Below are 24960 nucleotides of genomic sequence, written 5' to 3'. Positions count from 1 at the left end.
TGGCCTGGTCCTTTGAAAACTAAAATTACCTAACAAACTGCAGCTGAGTCAGTGAGACCCAGAACATCCAAAAGAAGGCCCAAGGCCCCACAGCAGCTTGCATTGCTTCATAGCTGGGCCTCATCTGGGCACCTCCAAACCCAAACAAAGAAGAGGAATCTGCAGCTCTCTCCGTAGCTCCTGCTGGGTGGCCTCAGGAAGAGGCTAAATTAGCACCTCCTTGGAGATCCAAGAGCCAGTGTACCCAGGGGTCAGAGTGGGACCATCCAGATTACAACTCCTCAGATCCATAGGGACACACTCAGGGGGCAGACTCAGTGAGCACCAAAGCCCCAATGAAGCAAGTCTTGCCTCAGAAGGGTGTCTCCAGCACAGAAGTTCTCCCATCTTAGACACAGCTTATCCTCACAGCCAATTGGCCTGGAGGTCAATTCCTCCCAGTGATACCAACAACAATCAAGGCTTAACTACAACAAGAGTGTGCACACAGCCCACAAAGGGGTGCACCAAGAGTGTCCATCTCAGGTATCTGGGGAGGCTGAGCCACTGGGCCCTATAGGACACCTAGCACACAAAGCCACTCTATCAACTCAGGGAAGCAGCCAAAATGTGGAGTAAAGAAACAGGTCACAAATGAAAGAAATGGAGGAAAGCAAACGACTGGATATGGAGTTCAAAACCACGGTTATAAGGTTTTTCAAGAATTTCTAGAAAAGGCCGATAAATTTAGCTAGCCCCTCAAGGATATGAAAAAGGACCAACTAGAAATTAAGCATACACTGACTGAAATAAAGAATAATATACAGAGATCCAACAGCAGACTAAAGGATCACAAGAATCAACTCAAAGATTTGAAATACAAAGAAGCAAAAAACACCCAACCGGAAAAGCAAAAAGAAAAAAGAATCCAAAAATTTGAAGATAGTGTAAGGAGCCTCTGGGACAACCTCAAGCGTACCAACATCCGAATTATGGGGGTGCCAGAAGAAGAGAGAGAGCAAGATACTGAAAACATATTTGAAGAAATAATGACAGAAAACATCCCCCACCTGGTGAAAGAAATAGACTTACAAGTCCAGGAAGCGCACAGAACCCCAAACAAAAGGAATCCAAAGAGGACCACACCAAGACACATCATAATTAAAATGCCAAGGGCAAAAGACAAAGAGAGAATATTAAAAGCAGCAAGAGAAAAACAGTTAGTTACCTACAAGGGAGTACCCATACAACTGTCAGCTGATTTCTCAACAGAAACTATGCAGGCCAGACGGGAGTGGCAAGAAATATTCAAAGTGATGAACAGCAAGAACCTACAACCAAGATTACTCTACCCAGCAAAGCTATCATTCAGAATTGAAGGGCAGATAAAGAGCTTCACAGAAAAGAAAAAGTTAAAGGAGTTCATCACCGCCAAACCAGTATTATATAAAATGCTGAAAGGTATTCTTTAAGAAGAGGAAGAAGAAAAAGGTAAAGATAAAAATTATGAACAACAAATACATATCTATCAACAAGTGAATCTAAAAATCGAGTGAATAAAAAATCTGATGTACAGAATAAACTGGTGAATATAATAGAATGAGGGGCATAGAAAGGGAGTGGACTGACAATTCTCAGGGGGAAAGGAGTGTGGGGGGTGCAGGAAGAGACTGGACAAAAATCGTACACCTATGGATGAGGACAGTGGGGGTTGGGGGGATAAGGGCAGAGGGTGGGGTGGGAACCGGGTGGAGGGGAGCTATGGGAACGGGGAGTAAAGAGGAACAATTGTAATAATCTGAACAATATTTATTAAAAAATAAATAAATAAATAAATAAATAAATGGGAAACAACATTGGTAAAAATGTCTTCCTTATTTTCCATTTTATTACTGGCAGCAGATTCTTTCTTCTGTTACTTTAAAATATATGAGACAATGCCCTAGCAGGTTTGGCTCAGTAGATAGAGCGTCGGCCTACAGACCGAAGGGTCCCAGGTTCAATTCCGATCAGGGTATGTACCTAGGTTGTAGGCTCCTCCCTGGCCAGGGCCCTGGTCAGGGCAAGTTTAGGAGGCAACCAATTGATGTGTTTCTCTCACATTGGTATTTCTCTCTGTCTTTCCCTCTCTCTTCCACTCTTTCTAAAAAATCAATGGAAAAATATCCTCAGGTGAGGATTTAAAAAAATAATAATAAAAATAAAATATCTGAGAGTTTATATGAATAATGGAAATATTAATTTTCTGATAGTTTTCACTTTCTTTATCTTTTTGTAAATCCCATATAAAGTATAATGAATATCAGACTTCCCATCACAAACCCATTACTTGTAAATTATGATCTGTGGATATGATGTTGTAATAACCACTTCCTTGATTAGGTTACATGAAGTGGCAAAGGTGATGAACAGTCACCTCCATTTACACTATGTTATGTAAGCCTGCATCTTAGAGACTTGGAAGGTTTTCCTGCTGGTCCGAGCAGGAGGTCACAATGCTGTGAGAGGGCCTGGGAGAGCATCACACAGCAAGGAACTGTGGGGCCTCCAGAAGCTGAGACCCACCCTGGCTTACAGACAGCAATAAAGTGGGGGCCTCAGTCCTAGGTCCAACAGCAAGGAACTAAATTCTGCCAAAAACCCTGAGTTTAGAAACAGGATTTTGAGCTCTGGGAAGGAATAGGGCCTGGCTGACATCTCCATTGCAGCCATGTGAAATTTTGAGCCCAGACTCCTGACCCAGAGAAACTGTGAGATAATAAATGTGTGTTGTTTTAAACCCCTAAGTTTGCGGTAATTTGCTACTCGGCACACAAAACTAATAAATCACCGTAGGCTACCAAAGGTGTTTTACAAATAGCTGGCAAATGACTCTTGTGCTATCTGTAGCCTCGTACTTCATATAACTATTTCCCTCACAACCCATTTTTTCATTGAATTTTAGAAAATTTTTAACCTAGGATTATTCAATAAGTGGTGTGTTTCTCTTTTAGAAATTCCTGTTTTCCCCTAAAAATGCTGTACATACCACTGCTTCTCCTTTCTTCATGCCAAAGCACAAAACTACCCCTTCATGATCTCCAATAACCACCTGTAATAGATTGAAGAGAATCTACAATTACTATTATTATACCCTATTAACTATATATGGAGAAAACAATATTCTCAATATATAAATTGTGATTTTAAAAGCAGAAATCAGAAAATCTAGGACACCCCCTCAAAAATTAATCCTCCAAAGAATTATAGAAAAGGCTAACTAGAAGGCCATGGAGAGTGGTTATGAAAGGAGGTGGTCTTATGTTCTGTTCCTACAATGTAAAAGCACAAGAAAATAGGGACAGAGATGTCAGGGAGGTCATTTCTTTTTTTTCTTAACTGAAGCATAAGAACATTTTAAGATTAATTTTCAAAACATTACCCAATAAAGCGGTGACTCACTGATTTGATATTTTTTAAACTTGTTTAATGGAAAACTTTTAACATATGCAAATGTACACAGAATAACATAATGAATTCCCATGTATCCATCACCCAGCTTTAACAATGATCAATTATCCAATGTGGCCAATGAATTACTCTGAAATAAATAGAAAGGGAGATTTTAACATCTCTTTCTCAGCAATTGATCAAGAAGACAAAAGAAATAGATTAGAAAAACAATTACTTTTGATCTAATATATAAGCATCCTATATAGTAAAACCCTAATTGCAAATTGACCGAACAGTGGAATGACCTGTGGAACGACCGGTTGCTATGACATGCACTGACCACCAGGGGGCAGACGCTCAACACAGGAGCTGCCCCCAGCCTGCAGGCCCTGACCAGCAGCAGGGGGAATAGGGCCGGCGACCGGGCGGCGCCAGGCCAGCCAAGGCGGGTGTGAGCAGGGGCCCTGATCACACCGCTGGTCGCCCCACTGATCAACTCTGATCACCAGCCAGGCCTAGGAACCCTACCCGTGCATGAATTTCATGCACTGGGCTTCTAGTCGATTTATATATGTAGGAGTGTGTATGTGTATGTATGTGTGTGTGTGTGTGTGTGTGTGTGTGTGTGTGTGTGTGTATGTAAATAAATAAGTCACTCATCCCAAGAATCAAAGTATAAATGTTCTTTTCAAGCACAAAATTGGCCTACTATTAGGATGTAAAACAAGTCTCAAATATAGCAACGTTTATATTGTGCAGACTTGGTTCTTAGGCCACTGATTCTTAACTTTCTACAGGGGATCACAAACCCCTTTGTGTATTTGATGAAAATGTGGACTTTTTCCCTAGAGCAATGAGCATTCACAAATAATTATGTTCACATTTTCAGATTCATGGATCTTTGAAAAGATGAAAAAACACATAGTTAAGGTTTTGATTTTTTGACAATACACTACTCAATAATTTGTACAACAATCTATTACAGGGATTCCCAAAGTGGGTTCCTAGACACATGGAAGTCAACAAGAACCTTTTAGGGAATCTGCCCAGTCAACACATTTTTCTAAGAAAGACTTTATTTTCCTTTTTAATTAGGTTGATATTTGCAATAATGATACAGAACTGGTGGGCAAAGTTAACGGTATCTGACAAGAAATAAAAAACAATGACACCAAACAATATCAGTAACCTGTAATCTTCATCATCAAATGAGAGTTAAGGGGAAAACAATCTAGTTTCATGTAAGAATGTCCTTGATGAAGCAATAAAAATAACTAATCTTATTAAATCTTGACCCTTGAATACATGCCTTTTTAATATTTAGTGTGAAAAAAATAGGAAGTGTGCATTAAACACGTCTGCTGTATACCCAAAAAGCACTTGTATCATTGTTTGAGTGATGAGTGACACTATCCATTTTTTTCAAGAAACAACATTTTTAACTATGTAAGAATAACCAGCAACTGTTGTTATTAACACACGAGTATTTCATGGACTTAAAAAAAAAACCTGACGGAAGTGAGCTTATTATTTCAAAGGAAAACCACTGACAGTATTTGCTAATATGGTGAAGTTTGAGCTTTCAAGTGAAAATCAGTATTTTAGAAAACTTGTATCTGCCACTGTGAGACTGACAGCTTCAAAATTCTTAACTTTTCTGATGAAACCAGCAACACTAATAAATGCGACATGTTGTGTGTTTTTTAACTGATTTTGAGAGAGAGAGGAAGGAGAGAGAGAGAAGCATTGACCAGCTGTGAACCGGGGACCTTGGGTACAGGCAACGCTCAACCAACTAAACCACACCGGCCAGGGACAAATGTGATATGTTTGATATTCTATAATAAAACTAGAGGCCCAGTGCACGAAATTCATGCATGGGGGGTGTGTCCCTCAGCCTAGCCTGCACCCTCTTCAATCTGGAACCCCTGGAGGGATGTCCGACTGCCTGTTTAGGCCCTATGCCAGTAGGATCAGGCCTAAACGGGCAGTCGAACATCCCTCTCACAATATAGGACTGCTGGCTCCCAACTGCTCATCTGCCTGCCTTCCTAATTGCCCCTAACTGCCCGGAGTCTGATCACCCCCTAACCACTCCCCTGACAGCCTGATTGATGCCTAACTGCCCTCCCTTGCAGGCCTGGTCACCCCTAACTGCCCTCCCCTGCAGGCCTGGTCTCCGCCCCCCCAACTGCTCTCCCCTGAAGGCCTGGTCCCTCCCAACTGCCCTCTCCTGCTGGCCATCTTGTAGTGGCCATTTTGTGTCCACCTGGGGGCAGCCATCTTGTGTGTTGGGGTGATGGTCAATTTACATATTACTTTTTTATTAGATAGGATGTGTTGCCCTGGCAGACACATACACAATCTGGTACACACAAGTATACACATATATTATTTCCAGAAAAACAGAATACGATTTTAATAAGTTTGCTTATACTATTTATTAATTGTGCATAATCTATATAGATAAATGTTAATATGCTAAGTGTCCGACTGACCAACCGGCCGCTATGACACGCACTGACCACCAGGGGGCAGACACTCAATGCAGGAGCTGCAGTGACTTGGCAGCAGCAGTTCTCGGGTGACGCACCCTGAAACCAGAGAGGAGGGAGCCTGATTCTTTGTGGGGCCGCACAATCCCACCTTCGGCCATGGGTTATGTTGTTGCTGGGGCACTGTTGCCCCAAATCTGGTTTACTGCACACTTGCGTTTGCATTCCACACCCTGTACAACAGCAACTTTGCAGAGTGCCCTCTTGCACTCTGGGACCCCTTGGGGGATGTTGGAGAGCCGGTTTTGGCCTGATCCCCGCAGGCCAGGCCAAGGGACCCCACCTGCAGGAGGGACCCCTGCTCACTCTGCAGATGCTGGGGAGGGACTGCAGGAGGTTGGCTTCAGGGCGTGTCTGGCCCATCTCACCCAGTCCCGCCCCACCGGCCACCTTCTAATTAATTTCCTTTCAATGTGCACGAATCCATGCACTGGGTCACTAGTAAGCTTATAATGTTCTAGAAAATGACTGTTTGTAAATGTCACTTGGTATTTCAACCTGTGTTCTAATCTAAAGAACTTCATTGCCATTTTCACATTAGCATTGTAAAAAGAACAGCTTACCACTAAGGAAGGAAACACAAACCTCTCTGCTGCTGCAGCTAAGGAGATGTGCAGAAATCGCATCTCTACAGTACCTTTTGTGTAGCACTGCCTCTGGAGGCCGGAAGCAGCTTCATGGTCTTTTGAGATGTCACTCCCACCTGGAAACACAGCAGCACCCAGTGAATGTTCTCTCAACCGTCCTCTAAGTCACTACATCAGAAATTAGCAGGACCAGCAGATGCAAATCACAGTGAGTTTTACTTTTCACTGCAATGACTAGTGATACAAAGTAATTATTACTATCAGTGATGTACTTGTTACCTAATAAAATATGTCACAAAAGTCAGAAGACAGGAAATAACCCCCAAACAATAAAATTTACCTTTGTCAAAATTTATGCTGTCAAGCCAAAAAAAAATTTTTTTTGTGACCTTACTGACAAGCTACTTCATGAAAAAATATTTCTAGAAGCCTTCTTTTACAAGTTCATACAGTTGTTAAAGAGTTTTTTTTTTTTTAAAGGAATTTAAAAATCTTGATTGGACAGAATAATTATTAAAAAGACAACAAAGAAGATTTTTGCTAAAACACCAAATATCCTGATGGCAATGATGTCCAATAAAACTGATGCTGAAGATGGTTTTACAAAAGGTACAGAAGAGGAAAAATGGCTTGTTCCCCGGGGGAACTGTCACCAGAGGTGCACTGAGAGCTAGGGGAGGAGGACCAGAGTCAACTTGGAGAAAACAACCAATCCAGAAAGAATTCCCAGGCAGTGTAAATCTATAATGTTATTCTGCATGCCAGGGAGTGGTATTACAGTTTAAAAGCATGTACTTGGATTTGGACTTTGAAACATAAATCTAGGAAGGGACGTGAAGGACGGCAGGAGGGAGGTGGGACTGGAGGCTGGGAGCCCAATCCGAAGGCTGTTTCAAGTACCCGAGCAACGGAGGAGGCGGGGGCGGCGGGGGCAATGGAGATGAGAAATGGGACCTATTCAAGGGACGTTTAATTTAGATGAGCAAAGCAGGACGCGGTGACAGCGGGAGACGGGCGAGAGCCGGTGGGGAGCGCTCAGCATAACCCCCTGGCAGGTGACCTGCCACACGTGCACCGCCGGCCTGACGGGCTGGCCGAGCCGCAGGACGTGGAGCAGACGAGGGAACGCAGACGGCGCCAAGGCTGTTTCTGCAGCAACTGCCTCTTCCGAGCCCCGGGACCCTCATCCATCACAGGACCATTCAGAATGTCCATGGGGATTCGGTACTTGTTGGCTGCGGTCAGGTCGGACGGGCCCGGCTTACAGTAAGAAATAGGGGCGCTCCGGGGAGGGTACGGGGAGACAGGGACTCAGGGTCAGAGGGATCGGGGGTCGCGTCGGAGCCCTTGGCGCCAGCTTCCTTCCCAGGCGCCGTGGACCGTCGCGGACGAGCCGGAGCTGCCCGGGAGGAGGGCGACCAGAGGGCGGGCAGCTCCCCGCCCCGCATTCGCCACCGGCCCCGCTCCCGCGCACCGAAGTCAGTGGAGGACCGACCGCGGCCTCCGGGGAGCTGGGCCCACCGCACGGCGCCGCCCCGCCCCCTCGGGTTTACCTGTACATAATCCGCTCGGTGCAAATGCAGATCCATGACGGCGGCAGGGACGCGCCGGGCAGCGCCGGGCCGGGATCGGACGGACAGAGATGCCAGAACCCAGGCCTCCGAGGGGAAACTGCTCAACAGCTCAACTCGAGTCCCTCGGAGGGGTGACCCCAGCCCAGTGGCCGCAGTGGGGGGATGCAATCGCGGGCCTCAGGGCAACGGCGTCCGGTGTGACGTCAACACGTTCATGCGAGTGGGTCACCAACGAAAGGAAAGCCACGCCCCTTTCCCAACCTCTCCAATCAGAGGAGAAGAGGGACTGAGCGTGAAAGCGTGGTTTCCAGGGAGACCGGAGACGCAGTCTTGGCTCCATCCCACCGCTGCCCTGAGATGCACTTCTTAAGTCTTTTTGAATGAAAAGGACTGATGTGAAGAAGGGTACGTCCGACCTATTTCTCCGACATTGTAAAGGATCCCTCAACGAATTTTCACCGTTATAGGCGTTAGCTTATTGCAGCAGTTCTCAAACGTTTGGCCTTAGGATGCCTTTACAATATTCTTACAAACTTTTGAGGGCCCCACAGACCTTTTGTTTATATGTTATCTATTGATATTTACCGTATTAGAAATTAGAACTGGGAGAAACCAAGATGGCGGCATAGGTAAACACCTAAACTGCTGCCTCGCACAACAATTTCAAAACTACAACTAAAAGACAGAACGGACACCATCCAGAACCGCAGGAAAGCTGACTGAGTGAAAATTCTACAACTAGAAGGAAGGAGAAAAGCTCACAGAGAATTGGAGGTACGGCAAAGGGTCTTTGTGCGCGCAGAGAGGAAGGGCGGCGGAGTGCCTGGCTGGCTTTCTCTGGCGGAAGGGGGAAGGGAGCCCCCGACCGCATTAAACCCCAGTTCTGACTGCAGCGAACCCCAGTTCCAGGCGAGCCCCCGGGGACCCACGCTCTTGTGGGGGGAGTCTGGACTCTCGGGCGGAGACTCGGGAGCCGGGGAAGGCGGAAGACTGAAAGTCCGCTCGCGCCAGTGCGCACAAAGGCTGCGGGGGCTGCCACAGGCTTTCCCTAGCGGAAGGGAGTGAGAGGCTCCTGACGGCACCGAACACCAGTTCTGACTGAAGTGAGCCCCAGTTCTGACTGCAGTGAACCCCAGTTCCAGGCGAGCCCCTGGAGACCCACGCTCTTGTGGGGGGAGTCTGGACTCTCGGGCGGAGACTCGGGAGCCGGGGAAGGCGGAAGACTGAAAGTCCGCTCGCGCCAGTGCGCACAAAGGCTGCGGGGGCTGCCACAGGCTTTCCCTAGCAGAAGGGAGTCAGAGGCTCCTGACGGCACTGAACACCAGTTCTGACTGAAGTGAGCCCCAGTTCTGACTGCAGTGAACCCCAGTTCCAGGCGAGCCCCCGGGGACCCACGCTCTTGTGGGGGGAGTCTGGACTCTCGGGCGGAGACTCGGGAGCCGGGGAAGGCGGAAGACTGAAAGTCCGCTCGCGCCAGTGCGCACAAAGGCTGCGGGGGCTGCCGCAGGCTTTCCCTAGCGGAAGGGAGTGAGAGGCTCCTGACGGCACAAAACCCCAGTTCTGACTGAAGTGAGCCCCAGTTCTGACTGCAGTGAACCCCAGTTCCAGGCGAGCCCCCGGGGACCCACGCTCTTGTGGGGGGAGTCTGGACTCTCGGGCGGAGACTCGGGAGCCGGGGAAGGCGGAAGACTGAAAGTCCGCTCGCGCCAGTGCGCACAAAGGCTGCGGGGGCTGCCACAGGCTTTCCCTAACAGAAGGGAGGCAGAGGCTTCTGACGGCACTGAACACCAGTTCTGACTGAAGTGAGCCCCAGTTCTGACTGCAGTGAACCCCAGTTCCAGGCGAGCCCCCGGAGACCCATGCTCTTGTGGGGGGAGTCTGGACTCTCGGGCGGAGAATCGGGAGCCGGGAAGGCAGAGGACTGAAGGCACACACGTGCTAGCAAGGGCAAGGCTGTTGGGAAGCCAAGACTGAGACTCCACCCCATCCAAGCTGAGCACAGAGGCTATTGCAATTTGGCAAGTCTAATCCTATAAGGCTGTCTCCAGCACCGGACTTCTCCCAGCATAGACACAGCTGATCCTTACAGCCAACTGGCCTGGAGGTCAATTCTTCCCAGTGATACCAACAACAATAAAGACTTAATTACAACAAGGCTGTACACACAGTCCACAAAGGTGTGAACCAAGAGTGTCCACCTCAGGTTAACTGGGGAGGCAGACCCACTGGGCCAAATTGGAAACCTAGCACACAAATCTACCAACTCAGGGAAGCAGTGAAAATGCGGCGTCTAAGAATCAGATCACAAACGAAAGAAATGGAGGAAAACAAACGACTGGATATAGAATTCAAAACCACGGTTATAAGGCTTTTTAAGAATATCCTAGAAAAGGCCGATAAATATAACGAGACCCTCGAAGAGATGAAAAAGGACCAACTAGAAATTAAACATACACTGACTGAAATAAAAAATATTATACAGAGACCCAAAAACAGACAAGAAGAACACAAAAATCAAGTCAAAGAATTGAAATACAAAGAAGCAAAAAACACTCAACCGAAAAAGCAAAAAGCAAAAAAAAAAATCCAAAAAGTTGAAGATAATGTAAGAAGACTCTGGGACAACTTCAAGCGTACCAACATCAGAATTATGGGGGTGCCAGAAGAAGAGAGAGAGCAAAATACTGAAAACCTATTTGAAGAAATAATGACCGAAAACTTCCCCCACCTGGTGAAAGAAATGGACTTACAAGTCCAGGAAGCCCACAGAACCCCAAACAAAAGGAATCCAAAGAGGACTACACCAAGACACATCATAATTAAAATGCCAAGAGCAAAAGACAAAGAGAGAATATTAAAAGCAGCAAGAGAAAAACAGTTAGTTACCTACAAGGGAGCACCCATACGACTGTCAGCTGACTTTTCAACAGAAACTATGCAGGCCAGACGGGAGTGGCAAGAAATTTTCAATGTGATGAATAGCAAGAACCTACAACCAAGATTACTCTACCCAGCAAAGCTATCATTCAGAATTGAAGGGCAGATAAAGAGTTTCACAGACAAGAAAAAGCTAAAGGAGTTCATCACCACCAAACCAGTATTATATGAAATGCTGAAAGGTATTCTTAAAGAAGAGGAAGAAGAAAAAAGGAAAGATAAAAATTGTGAACAACAAATACATATCTATCAACAAGTGAACCTAAAAATCAAGTGAATTAAAAACCTGAGGAACAGAATAATCTGGTGAATACAGTAGAATCGGGGGCATAGAAGGGGAGTGGACTGATAATTCTCAGGGGGAAAGGGATATGGGGGGGTTCATGAAGAGACTGGACAAAAATCATACACCTATGGATGAGGACAGTGGGGGGTAGATAAGGGCAGAAGGTGGGGTGGGAAATGGCTGGAGGGGAGCTATGGGGGAAAAAAGGAGAAATAATTGTAATAATCTGAATAAAGATTTATTTAAAAAAAAAAAAAGAAATTAGAACTGAAACTTTTAAAAATGTTTAAAAATAAAATCATTAAATATTTTAATGAAAAATAATATTTTCCAAACCTATTTACTGTCCACCAGGATAGTAAAGAGGGGAGTCCCAATTCTACTTCTGCATTCAATCTATTGGTATATGTGTGTGGTTTTTTAAAGTATATGAAGAAAATTTGATCCAAACTCAACAAGTGGTAGTTTTTGAAAAGTTGGTTGCAATGTGGAATGTGGCTTCATCATACAACATTCAAAAATCCCATTTATTAATATCACCACGGATTTCATCAGAAAATATCTTAAGTATTGGAAAGCTGTCAACCTCAGATGGTGGATACAAATTTTGCAAAACTCTAACTTGTGCATAAAGGCTCAAATTTTAAGCATTGGTAACATATCCATTGTTTTCCTTGAAATGATAGGTTCACTTCAATTGAATTGAATGCCAAATAGCCAAATCCAAATAATCATAATTTGTTAATTGTGCTTTAAAAAAAAAAAAGTTCCATGAAAAAAAAATGAGTTCAGCTAGCAACCCAAATATAATCACACCAGTGCTTTTCCTTGAGAGAACTGATGTACTTTGGTATTCAGTAGAAATGATGTATGCGTATTGCCCATATCATCACCCAGAATACTTAAAGACACTCAAGGGTAAAGACTTAAAATTAACAATTTTTACTGCTTCATAACGCACATTTTTATATGAAACTTTTGTTTCCTGACAATGTGGGCATGATGAATAGGAGATTACTGCTATAGTTTGAACCCACTGCTTTGACTCATGCTTAAGAACCAGCAGTATTAACCTCCAAGGCTTTTGTACCATCAGTGCAAATGTCAACACAGTGAAAAGGGCAAATAACATTTTAGTGTTATGAAAATAGTTTCAAAATCAGAGACCTCCTGAAAAGGCTGCAGGGACCCTCAAACTACTGCTGACCTATGGGGACCTGGGATCTGACCTAGAGATGACATTCCTTGACTCCTATCCATCAGTCCTTCCTTATGCACACAGTGTGCTCCACCTACAGAAATACTATCGGTGAGTAAGATACTGTACCTTCCCTAGTTTCTGTGGTCTTCTAGGGAAGAGTTCACAAATGATTGTGAATCAAGAATTAGTCCTAGTTGGTTTGGCTCAGTGGATAGAGCATCAGCCTACCGACTGGAGGGTCCCGGGTTCGATTCTGGTCAAGGGCACATGCCCAGGTTGCGGGCTCATACTCAGTAGGGGGCATGCAGGAAGAAGCCAATCAATGATTCCCTCTCATCATTGATGTTTCTAGCTATCTCTCTCCCCCTTCCTCTCTGAAATCAATAAAAATATATTTTAAAAAATAATAAAAACATATTGATTAAAAAAAAATTAAACCCCTGAGCCTGATCAGCGTGGTTCAGTGGTTGAGCTTTGACCTATGAACTTGGAGATCACGGTTCAATTCCCCGTCAGGGCATATGCCCAGGTTGTGGGCTTGATACCCAATGTGGGGTATGCAAGAGGCAGCTGATCAGTGATTATCTCTCATCATTGATGCTTCCATCTCTCCCTCTCCCTTCCTCTCTGAAATTTAAAAAAAAAAAATTTGACCGGAATTGAACCCAGGACCCTTCAGTCCGCAGGCCGATGCTCTATCCACTGAGCCAAACCAGCCAGGGCAAAATATATTTTTTTAAAAAAAGAATTAAACCCCTGAGAAGAGTTGCTTCTTAGGAAGATAAATCATTTCAAACAGAAGAATCTGAGGTTTTGCCCAGGTTCCAAGCTGTTCCAGATCATTCTTTTTCTGAGGCTAATATAACCACATTAAAATAAATAGTAATGCCTTAAAATGGGTTAGCTCTGTAACAATTTGGGAAAATATATATTAATTTAGACTCAACAAAAATACAGATAAATTTTAGAAGTAAATTGAAAAATAGACATAAAGGAGATAGGATAAAACAGAATTGTATAGAATTTAGGGGATTGGAAGGTGTATTAGAAAGATAGGGCCACCATAACTAAGTACCACCAGCTGGGTGGCTTCAACAACAGAAATTCATTTTCTTACAGGATCTCACTGGCTAGGAGTACAAGATCAAGGTGTCAGCAGGGAACCAAACCAATCTCCTGAGGCCTCTATCCTTGGCCATCTTCAAACTGTGACCTCACCTGTCTTCCTTCTGTGTCTGTGTCCTTATCTCCTCTTCTAATAAGGGCACCTGTCATATCAGAGTAAGCCCTACTCTAGTGACTTCATTTTAATGTAATTATCTCTTAAAGCCCCATCTCCAAATTCAGTCACATCCTGAGTTCCTGGGGGTTAGGACTTCAGCAAATGAATTTGGGGTGGAGGGAGGGCACGCAAAATTCAGCCCATAACAGAAAGGAATGTGTTGAGAGTTCTACAGTTGTGGGAGGCATGGACTTAAACAATGCTGTTAGCTGTATCTTTATTCAAGACTCCGAGGACCCTAGGCTGAATGTCTCCAGCTGAATCGGACACGTTTCCCCAACCCCCAAATGGGAATATTACTAAATATTCCATTCAAAACGTCCACACTTACAATCCTAGACAATACTGTAAGACTGAGAGTATTGTTGTAATATAGTAGAGAAACATATAACAATGAAAAAAATCAATATTTTATTCAGTTCTGAGACTAACATTAAATACAGAAAGTTTGAAAAACATTTAAGACAAAGTACTATTAGAATAGCATAAAAGTTAGTGAAATAGTCTACAATGGTAGCAAAAATGTATAAAGTTCTTTTCTTAATTTTTTTAAGTCCCAAGAAGTAGAAATTAAGAAATCATCTTAAAGAGCTTTATGTGGTTCCACTTTTGTCTTCATGTCTAGAAAGCCTTGCTGTGTGAGAGCAATGATCTTAAAGTATCATGTTTTAAACCGGTGTTTAGGGCCTATAAAACTACCTTTGAGTTTTGGTCACAATTCGTATTCCTCTCAGTCTTGATACAAACAGATGGAACAGGAGGTTAAGCATAATTCTATGAGCCATTTAAGCCTAACTGCAGTAATGTATTTGAGTGTTTCGTGGTCTGTGAAGAGATGATGGAAGTTACTGGCCTGTATCCCCTCTCCTGTTAAAGCCCTGAGGCGTTGTAGATATTACCAGTATTCAGCTCAGTTGCACAATAAGCCGAGAACAGATACATCACAACCTGTTTTGTGTAGAAAGTATAAGCGCAATGCTTTGATCAGATAAAGGATGCCAAGCACTGTGAGCAATGGCAAAGAGAGGCCTCAAAGGGCAATGACACCCACCCGGTGATGCTTGGACAGATCGCTCCAGGTCCACAGCCACTACTCTGCCCTATTTCTTCCCATAAGCATGCCCTCCAAAATGCAGAGGCAGAAATCAGGAGGTCATAACAAAATAACAACCCTACACAGCCCCCTTAAAACAATTCACTGTCCTGCTGACTAAATTCACATGACTAAAAAACAACAAATGAAAATCTAAGACAGAAAACAGTCTATCCTTTAGAAAAATCTTTAATAAGTTATTTTGAGCAATTCTATGAAACTTTAACATGATATTTTCTATTAACCCATTTCATTGTTAAATTCTTCCCCAGGGCTTAAAGGTTCTAGGATTATTAGTGATGCCAAAAATTCTAAGAAAATCTGATCAAGTCATAGCTGCTTGTCAGTTGTCTTCAGTTTCTATTTTTTAAAAAACCGCTTCAGCAGTTGGACAAGAGAAGGTGTGCTACATAGTGATGGCCTTTTTATTTGTATTTGTCCATAGTTGGCAGTTCAGTTCAGGTGGTTTCAACAAATTTACTGTGCACCTCCTTTGTACCAGGCACTGTACTAGATGCTGGAGACACAAAGATAAGTAAGACATAGTCCCTGTCCCCAAGGAGCTTACTTACAGTCTCTGGGAGGCCCACAGATAGTGCAAAGATGTAGTAGAGTTCAATCTAAAATGGACAAATATGGCAGCAACCGGGCCTTTCCATACAATATCATGTCATTGTTTGTAATGTCAAGGCAGACAAGGCCAATGAAGACCATTTACACGTGATAAAACAGTTAAATCATGAAGACTTAACTTTCAAAGATTCACATGATAAAGGTAGTTAACACTGAAAATGTACACCATGGTTTTTCAAGTACTTCATACTTAGAAATATTATTGCCCACATTTGCGCTATAGTCCAAGCCGCAGTCCAGGCTCCACGTCATTCACACCTCGGCGAGCTGGGGCTCAGCTTCTCACTGAGCTTATGAATGAGAATGGCTAGCTCCTCTGTCGCCTGGCTCTTGTCCTCCAACAGTTCATAACGAAGGCTGGAGATATCTTGCTTGATTTCTTTTAATTCGCCTGAAGTATTGGTATCAAAGAAACACATAATCGGTCATTTTTTCTTTGGATTTAGAAGAGGACAAAGAGTGAAATTCCTACGATATAAATACATTTGCCCCATAACATCACCAAAATAGATTTTTCCCTTTAAGAAATGTCTGTCTTTAAAAATATGATGACCTTTGTAAAAAGCTATAAAAGTAGTCCAGCTATGTTTTTAATAGGAAAGCTCAGTGCGGGTATCGTCCTGTGGCTCAGCCAACATTGAATGCAGGGTGGCTTCCCTGTCATCTGACCTACAGGCAGGGGCCTCCTTCCTGTCTTTAGGAAGGCTCTTGGGTTCCCTCAGCCATGCAGATTGGCACCTACAGAGATCCTCTCCCATGGCTAGTGTGGAAGGGAATCCCAGCAAAACAAAATGCTACTAACAATGAATCAATCTATTTAACAGACAAAGACATGGAAGAAGTAAATGTAGGTCAAGGTTGAAGCAAGGGAAAGGAAGGAAAAGAAGGAGCGTGTTTATTTGGGAAGGCAATGGCAATGAACGTGGCGTCAAGGAACAACAGATTAGTCTGTGGTGCACAGAGGGTGGACATGTAAGGAAGTGAGGAGCAACGGTGAATTAAGGGGTTCAGCCAGGGCACCACTGGCTGTGTGGGCATCATGGGCGTCTCCATAGCAGATTTTTGGCCATTAAAACACAACTGTTCCCAGAACTCAGCTTGGCAGTATTTGGAGCATATGTCGATTGCAACGAAAAAACTGGATTCTCTTGCAAATGATTGCAATGGAGATAAGCCCTTGATCTTGAAAGTGGAACCCTGAAGCAGGAATTTATCTCGAATCCAAGAAATGATTCTTCAAATTATTGGCACTTTAACAGCTTTTTAATGAGAATCATATGTAAAGCCTACATTTCATGATCTTTCCTGGTATCTTTATGATGTTTTTAAAGTATCATAAAGGTCAGAACCTTTTCATTCTTTTAGGAATTCTAACTCTTCCCCAAGAATACACACAAGACATTTCTAGGTTCCTTCATGGCAGAAAACAAAAAAAGTGATTCTTCCTTTTTGCATCCGGCAGCATAGAGGGAATACTAGTAAGCTGATCTAATCTGAAACCCAGGCCAGGCTTTGGTGGAGGAAGTGGATTCTCACACCCTTCAGTGTCATATTTGGACCAGAAGCCCAGTGAACCCACAATGTCCTCCCTACAGTATCCTTCTCCCTTGTTTCTGAGTTACGGGGTACTGAACACTAAATGTATTCAGTCTGCCAACTCGGGGAAACAAATTACCCAACCTCTTTTGACTTTAGTTTCTTCGTTTATAACAGGAGGTGGTTCGGCTATGTGATACACTTTCTTAGTTAGAACTTGGTTCAAAACGCCAGTTCTCATTCATCCATGTTCCTCCTTTGTGCAGGCTGTAGGAGACGGCTCCTTGTTTCTGATGCTGCCCCGGCCATCCACGTTTCCCAGCACCTAGCTGTGTTTTGTTTTCAGGGAGTGACGGGAAAACTGATCAGATTTCCCAGTCCAGTCCTGTCTCCTTCACACTGTCTCTAGGTCCCCGTGGATTTTTGCTGGCTGTCATTCACATCTTTACAGATTTCTTTTCTACAGACACACACCACTGGATTGACTCAGATTTGGAAGGGTTTCCTTTCCTTAATCAAATACTAGTTTCAAAGCTCATCAACAATTTTTGTTGAGTTTAGCTCTTTTTTTTTCTTTTTCTTAACAGTGCCAACAGGTCTATTGGCATCTGATAGGTGTTGCAAACTATAGATTTGAACTTATTGCTCCAGGTTGATTTCTTTTCAACTCGGGGCGTTGGCCTACACCCCAGCCTTTGATGAAAACGTTTCTAGTTCACAACGGATGCCCTGCCTAGGATTTACCTGGAAAAGTAGGCACGTTGAAGTAAGGGGCCAAGGAGAAACGTGGAAGGCAAGAGAAAAACAGATGGGAAAAATGGGCTAGAGGTTTCTTTTTGGACAACAAAATGAAGATTTGTCTGAAGAAGTGTGGATTCTGTCTCAGTCAACCGTTATTTCACCTGCAACACTCATGTGAACTCACTGAAACTCCCATCTTACGTTAATAGAAAAAAGAAAGACGGCAGTCTTCACAATCTAACAATCAGGGCATTTGGAGTAGAGATAAATTGCCGCTGACTGACATTTTAAAAACTGTTTCTTTAAAAAGATAGCATTTTAGAAATGTAACATAAGATTCTCCTGTCAATCTTGGAAGGACCCAAACTGTTCCCTGAGATTGGATTTTTAAAGGATCCTTCACTATGCAGTTTTCCAAGTTCGTGCACTTAGTTGTAAAAGGATGTTTCTCGGTTTGGGGATGCTTACCTTCATTCACTTCATCATTCTCTTTGTCTACTTGTGCTTTCAGAACATACCGCTTTATGAGTCTTTTCATTATCTGCTGTTGGGAAAGAAGAAATGATTCCATCACCAACGGCACCCTGTTCTCCAAGGAGCTTTACATGCCTGCAAAGCAAACAGCTCAGGGGGGAGGCGTTTAATGTAACTATTTGCAGGAGAACCCCCCCAGGTTTCAGAATGTCACCCTTTCCCACCTTTTACTGAGACTGACTGCATACCTCACAAACATGTCCCCCAGCCCACCCCCAGGGACAGAAGGAGCTTTTCACAAAGGTTCAGTTGGAAGAGTTCAATTCATGGTTTCTCTTTCCAGCACAATTTATCTTTAAGGTGTGTTGACACTACATTGTCATCTATAGACACTACCTTGTTTCTCATTGCTTTGGTTTCTTTTTTTAAACAAAACCAAAACTATGCTCAATAGAGAGAACTTAGAAAATACAGAGAAGAACAACAAAGAAATACACAAAGTCATCGATTATCCCACCATCCGAAGAGAATCTCTGTTGGTATTTTGGCATATGTCCTTCCAATACCTTTTCTTTAAGTGTTGTACATATACTAATCACTATAGAGATTGTGTTTTATGTTTTTAAAATACCATATATTCTGTTATATTGTATGCTTTCCTCTCCTAGCAATATATAGTGTAAATATACTCAATCTAAATATATGCTCTTACAGGATAATTGTTTTCCTATATGGAAAAAATCACACTGGAGCCCTACTTCATATCATACGCACAAAAATTAATTCCACATGCATCTTAAATGTGAATTCCACATGCATTTAAATTCCTCAAAAGACAGTACAGGAGAATCTATTTGTAAATTCAGTGTAGAGCTGTAAGTTTTTCAATAAGATAAAAATTCTAATTATAATAGAAAGGATTGATAAATTCAACTTCATTACAATTAAAACTTCTGTTAATAAAGATACCATGAAGGAAATAGAAAGTCAAGCCACAAAATGGGAGAAAATATAGGCAATACTTGTAACTGATAATGAATTTGGATCCAAAATATATGAAGAACTTTAATACAATATGAAAAACTCAACCCAACAGAAAAATGGGCAAAAGAGACATGCACAGAAAAGGAACCATGAATGGTCAATAAGCACATAAAACAATCCTCAACTATTTTCTTTTTTTTTTTTTTTAAATATATTTTATTGATTTTTTACAGAGAGGAAGGGAGAGGGATAGAGAGTCAGAAACATCAATGAGAGAGAAACATCGATCAGCTGCCTCCTGCACATCTCCCACTGGGGATGTGCCCGCAACCAAGTTACGTGCCCTTGACCGGAATCGAACCTGGGACCCTTCAGTCCACAGGCCGACGCTCTATCCACTGAGCCAAACCGGTTTTGGCAATCCTCAACTATTTTCTTGGGAAAATGCAAATTACAATGAAAAGGAGATATAATTTCACATCTAAAAAGGGAAAAATTAACACATCTTATAATGGCAAGTGTTGGAAAGGATAAGGATCAATGGAATTTTATACTTTAGTGCTTTTATACTTTTTATAAAATTTTGTACTTTTTCAACCTTTTCCATCTCATGGCGCACATAAACTAATAACTAAAATTACCAAAATAGGTATGATTTTGACTCATTCACACTGGAGCCATACTTCAGACCATGCACACAAAAATTAATTCCACATATATCTTAAATGTGAATTCCACATGCATTTCAAATTCTTCAAAAGACAATATAGGAGAATATGTTTATAAATTCAGTGTAGAACTGTTTTTCAACGAGATAAAAACTTTTGATTTTATTGTTATTGCTATTATTGTGTTGGCTATTACCATTTTTTAATTTGACAATATAAGGGGAAAGACATCAGTGCCCTAAGTAGTCAGATAGTCCATGTTTTACCGACTCTTACAGCACACGGGTTGAAAATTGCTGCTTTAGAGGCATGCGTATAAATAGATCATTTTGACAAACACTTTGGCATTTCCTTTTAGAGTTGAACTTTTGCATGCATAGCCTTTCACTCAGAAAGTCTACTTCTTGGTCTAGTACCTAGAGAAGCTTCATACATGTATGTGGACCAGGAGGCATAAACAATGTTTATCGCAATCTTGTCAAAAATAGCAAAATAAAACAAAAGACGGAAAACAATCTAAACAAGTATCAACAGGAGACCAGACAAATCACGGTATATTACAAAATATAATGTCATTGTGGTCGCTTAATAAAAGTGATGAGCCATAGCCACACACAACAATAGAGATAAATCTTAGAAGCATAAATGTTGAATGGAAAATTCAAACTGAATTCACGAAGTATGAAATCATTCTATAAAGCTCAATAAGAAGCCTACCTAATGCATTTTTGGGATTATCTATATGTGCAATAAGCCTATATTTGAAAAGAAAACCAGAGTGAGAGGATGAGAAACCCCAACTTCAGGCTAGAATTACCTGGCGGCAAGGTGTGGGCCAGGGAGGAGCACCTACTGTGGAGCTGGTGGCAGATCATGTTGTCAGGTAGGAGGTGGCTTCATAGGTGTGCGGGTAGTTATACCTCATAACTTATTATGGGACACATATTCTTCTGCACATATCAAATATCACAAAAGATAATGAAGGAAAGAGAAAAATGGCCTGAACTAAAATGCAGATACAGTAGGTCCCCCCTTATCTGTGGGGGATTGCTTCCAAGACCTCCCACTGGATGCCTGAAACCACAGATAGCACTAAACTGAATATATACTGTTTTCTCTTACACAGAAAAACCTATAATAAAGTTTAATTTATAAATTAGGCAATTTCACGGAGAGAAGACTCATTCTTACCGTGGACCTTAGCAACCTCAGCATATGATTTTTTTTTTTTTCTTTACTTATAAAGTGGAGAACTTCCACATTTTCCCTTTACAGCTTCTCTCTATCATATCCAATTGCCAGCATCACTACTCTTACACTTTGGGGCCATTATAAAATCAGGGTGACTTGAACACAGGCACTGTGACACCACAATCCATCTGATGACCGTGGCGGCCACTAAATGACTTATGGGTGAGACGTCTATCCTGGACAAAGGGGTGAGTGATGTCCTGGGTGGGACAGAGCAAAATGGTGAGAGAGTTCATCATGCTACTTGGAACACACACAATTCAATTTATGACTTGTTTACTTCTGGAATTTTCCATATGATATTTTTGGACTGCAGTTGATGGCAGGTAACTGAAACCTCAGAAAGTGAAACCACCAATGAGGAGGACTACTGTATCAGGAGAATGGAAAATATGCCTCAGGTTTAAGGAAGCAGAAATTATGAACCTAAGTGACCTGTTAGAGGCGAAGGTCAAGTAAAAGGATCTGGGATGATCCAAAGCGTCTGTCACAGAGAATAATGACAGATCAAGAGGCGCTCATGCTATGGAGAAGGAAAAGCCCACCTTACCAGTCACAGTAAAATATAAAACCACTTGGGCTCTGTGGACTCCGGAACCCAGGACAGACTCACAGCTGAGTGGGCATTAGCCTGAACTCGCTCATTCAAGTACCAAATATTTACTGAAAACCAACTCTGCGCTAGGTAGTGAGCCAGGTAGTGAGTCTGGTACTGAGCCAGGTAGTGATCCAGGTAGTGAGCCAGGTACTGAGCCAGGTAGTGAGTCAGGGAGTGAGTCAGGGAGTGAGTCAGGTAGTGAGCCAGGTAGTGAGTCAGGTAGTGAGTCAGGTAGTGAGCCAGGTACTGAGTCAGGGAGTGAATCAGGTAGTGAGCCTGATAGTGAGTCAGGTAGTGAGCCTGGTAGTGAGTCAGGGAGTGAATCAGGTAGTGAGCCTGATAGTGAGTCAGGTAGTGAGCCTGGTAGTGAGTCAGGTAGTGAGCCAGGTAGTGAGCCTGGTAGTGAGTCAGGTAGTGAGTCAGGTAGTGAGCCTGGTAGTGAGTCAGGTAGTGAGCTAAGGAGTCAGTTAGTGAGTCAGGTAGTGAGCCTGGTAGTGAGCCTAGTAGTGAGTCAGGTAGTGAGCTAGGGAGTCAGGTAGTGAGTCAGGTAGTGAGCCTGGTAGTGAGCCTGGTAGTGAGTCAGGTAGTGAGTCAGGTAGTGAGTCAAGTAGTGAGTCAGGTAGTGAGCTAGGGAGTCAGGATGCAACAATGAACACAGCCCCTACTCCAGTGAAGCTTGTCTGGAACAGTTCACGCTGACGGGAGAACATATCGGGGGTAAAATTAAGGTTAGGGGACAGTGAAGGCAGATTCCTATAGAAAGAAATGTATATCGGTTAATGTATCTTGAAGAGTAAACTACTGTGTTCCCCGAAAATAAGACATCCTCCGAAAATAAGACCTACTTACAGGTTTCCTTCTGAGTGAAATATAAGGCATCCCTCGAAAATAAGGCCCCCAGGCTCTGTCTCAGAATGAAAATTAATTTACCGTAAACTGGTCACTAGGGCCGCCCCGACTGGCGTCTAGCAACCAGGGACGTTACGCGGAGTCCTGACGTCACTGCTGTGTGGAGGCGGAGCGGAGATCGGAGTGAGTGGTGAGCGTGGGGTGGGAGAGAGGAGACTTTCGCAGATGCATGTAGAAGAACAGGAGGATTAGAGTGGACGGGACGCGGCGAAGGTGGTGAGTGCTGGTCTGTCTCTGGTGACACTACCTGATGCTTGCGGCCGCCTTCATGATGACTGAAGGTTCTCAGTCAGTGGCAGACCCTGCTCCAGCCCAGAGCCAGGCCCCAGCAAGCCCAGTGACAGTCCCCAGGCAGGCCCCAGGGAGTAAATGTCTGATAAAGGGGTGGGGGGAGGGGGATCACTTAAAATGACACAGGAGGATCAGAGGGGGCAATCAAAATGACACAGGAGGATCAGAGGGGACAATCAAAATGACACAGGAGGATCAGAGGGGACAATCAAAATGACACAGGAGGATCAAAAGGGGTTACTAAAATGGTAATCCCCCCTCTGATTCTCCTGTGCCATTTTGATTCCCCCCTCTAGTCCCCCGTGTCATTTTGAGTGATCCCGCTCCCCCCACCTTGATACCCCAATTCCTTTTTTTTTTACCCCTAGAAATGAGTGCAAAAAGAAAAAGCTACTTTGTGGAGTACAAGAAAGGAATCGTGGAAGACTCTTGGGGCCAAAATCTTACTGCTTTCTGCAAAGAGAAGATGTTGAGTATCCGATTGGTCCGAAAATGGCGAGCAGAGTATGGTAACCTCATTGAACAAGTGGACAAGGGAAATGCTAAAAAGCGCAAGTGTGGATCAGGTCGGCAACCATTATTTTCCGAGCTGGAAGACCTGATCTGTGAATGGGTTGTTGACAGGAGAGCAAAGGCTTTGGTTGTGAATAGGGCTCAGATTCAAGAATTTGCCCTTGCAATGGCACCACAGTTTGACATAGCCCCCGAAGACTTCAAAGCATCACAACACTGGCTGGATAATTTCCTTCAGCAAAGTGAACTGTCTTTAAGAAGATCTACAACATTGTTTAGGTTGGAAGATACTCAAGTTATTAAGCGAGCACTTGCATTCAAGTCCTTTATTGATGATGCTGACTTCTCTAAATACAATCTTTCCAACATGATTGCTATGGATGAAACTGCAGTGTTTATGGGCCAATCATCTCAAACAACAATTGAACAGCAGGGTACATTCCCTCCACTGCTTACGAAAGTGCATGTGTTTCCTGTATTTTGGCAATTCATCTGGATGGCACTAAAATCCCACCTTTAATCATTTCTAAGGGCAAGAAGGAAAAGATTGAACGTGTTTTGGACATTTTTATTCTTGAAACTGAAAAAGCCTGGGCCACACAAGCAGTTATAAGGAAGTGGGTCGATTTAATGCTGCCGCTTGTTATGCGAGGGAGCCAAAGAGGTCTGCTAGTCTGGGATGCAGCCAGCACTCACCGCGCTAAAGACATGAAGACATTTCTTCACGAAAGAAAAATAGATCAGATAATGATTCCCGCAGGAATGACGGCCTATCTCCAGACTCTTGATATTGCAATAAACAAGCCATTCAAAGACAATTTGCGCATGGAAATTAATGACCACATTGAAAATAGAATGGAGAGAAATCAGCGTGGAAACTTTGTGAAACCTAAACTGCAAGAAGTTGTGACTTGGGTGAAGAATTCATGGGAGAAAATCACTGACAGTTGCATTGCAAATGCACTGCGAGCAGGCTACCTTGACAAGAAGTACTCATTTAAAGACAGTGCTATTGCTAAACATGAGAGATTTGGTCCACTGATTCTGAAAGAAATGGAGTCACAAGAAATTCACCAGGAAATTCAGGAATTGGATTGTTATGATGATGTTCCAGAAGATGATGACATGATTGTCATTGAATAAATGAGTAAATTCTTGATACTGTAGGATTCACAGTTTGTCTGGTTTGTGTTGATAACTACCGTACTACCGTACCGTATACAGGTAATAAATTTCCTTTATTTTCATTTAACAATAAATGTGTACCGTATTCTTCTTCATGGAAAAATAAGACATCCCCTGAAAATAAGACCTAGCGTGTCTTTGGGGGCAAAAATTAATATAAGACAATGTCTTATTTTCGGGGAGACACGGTATTTTCGGCAAATAGTGCTGAGACAATGGACTATCTCTGTGGGAAAGTTAAATTTTGGTCT

The 24960-nt window shown here is 43.1% G+C and overlaps 2 protein-coding genes across 8 annotated transcripts in view; both read right to left on the bottom strand.

Moving 5' to 3' along the window:
- BBS7 (Bardet-Biedl syndrome 7) overlaps positions 1-8343 on the bottom strand; it is a 57001-nt gene extending 48658 nt beyond the window's left edge. For both annotated transcript variants that reach the window (XM_080674676.1, XM_080674675.1), the window contains exons 1-3: positions 8107-8343; positions 6604-6669; positions 3008-3070 (exon numbers count right to left, since the gene is read on the bottom strand). In XM_080674676.1, coding sequence (XP_080530802.1) covers positions 3008-3070; positions 6604-6669; positions 8107-8142 — 165 coding nt within the window. In that variant the 5' untranslated portion in view covers positions 8143-8343. The remainder of the gene's footprint in view (positions 1-3007; positions 3071-6603; positions 6670-8106) is intronic.
- A 5879-nt stretch (positions 8344-14222) lies between these two features.
- TRPC3 (transient receptor potential cation channel subfamily C member 3) overlaps positions 14223-24960 on the bottom strand; it is an 80940-nt gene continuing 70202 nt past the window's right edge. For 5 of the 6 annotated variants that reach the window (XM_080671917.1, XM_080671920.1, XM_080671916.1 and 2 more), the window contains 2 exons: positions 18305-18380; positions 14223-15950 (listed from right to left, as the gene is read on the bottom strand). In XM_080671917.1, the coding sequence (XP_080528043.1) occupies positions 15808-15950; positions 18305-18380 (219 nt within the window). In that variant the 3' untranslated portion in view covers positions 14223-15807. The remainder of the gene's footprint in view (positions 15951-18304; positions 18381-24960) is intronic. The other variant, XM_080671918.1, reaches the window with a different exon arrangement.

This window comes from Plecotus auritus, assembly GCF_963455305.1.
Source record: "Plecotus auritus genome assembly, chromosome: 6".
Classification (NCBI taxonomy): Eukaryota; Metazoa; Chordata; class Mammalia; order Chiroptera; family Vespertilionidae; genus Plecotus; species Plecotus auritus.
Note: the sequence above shows the minus strand (reverse complement) of the source record. Positions and strands in the feature narration are given on the sequence as shown.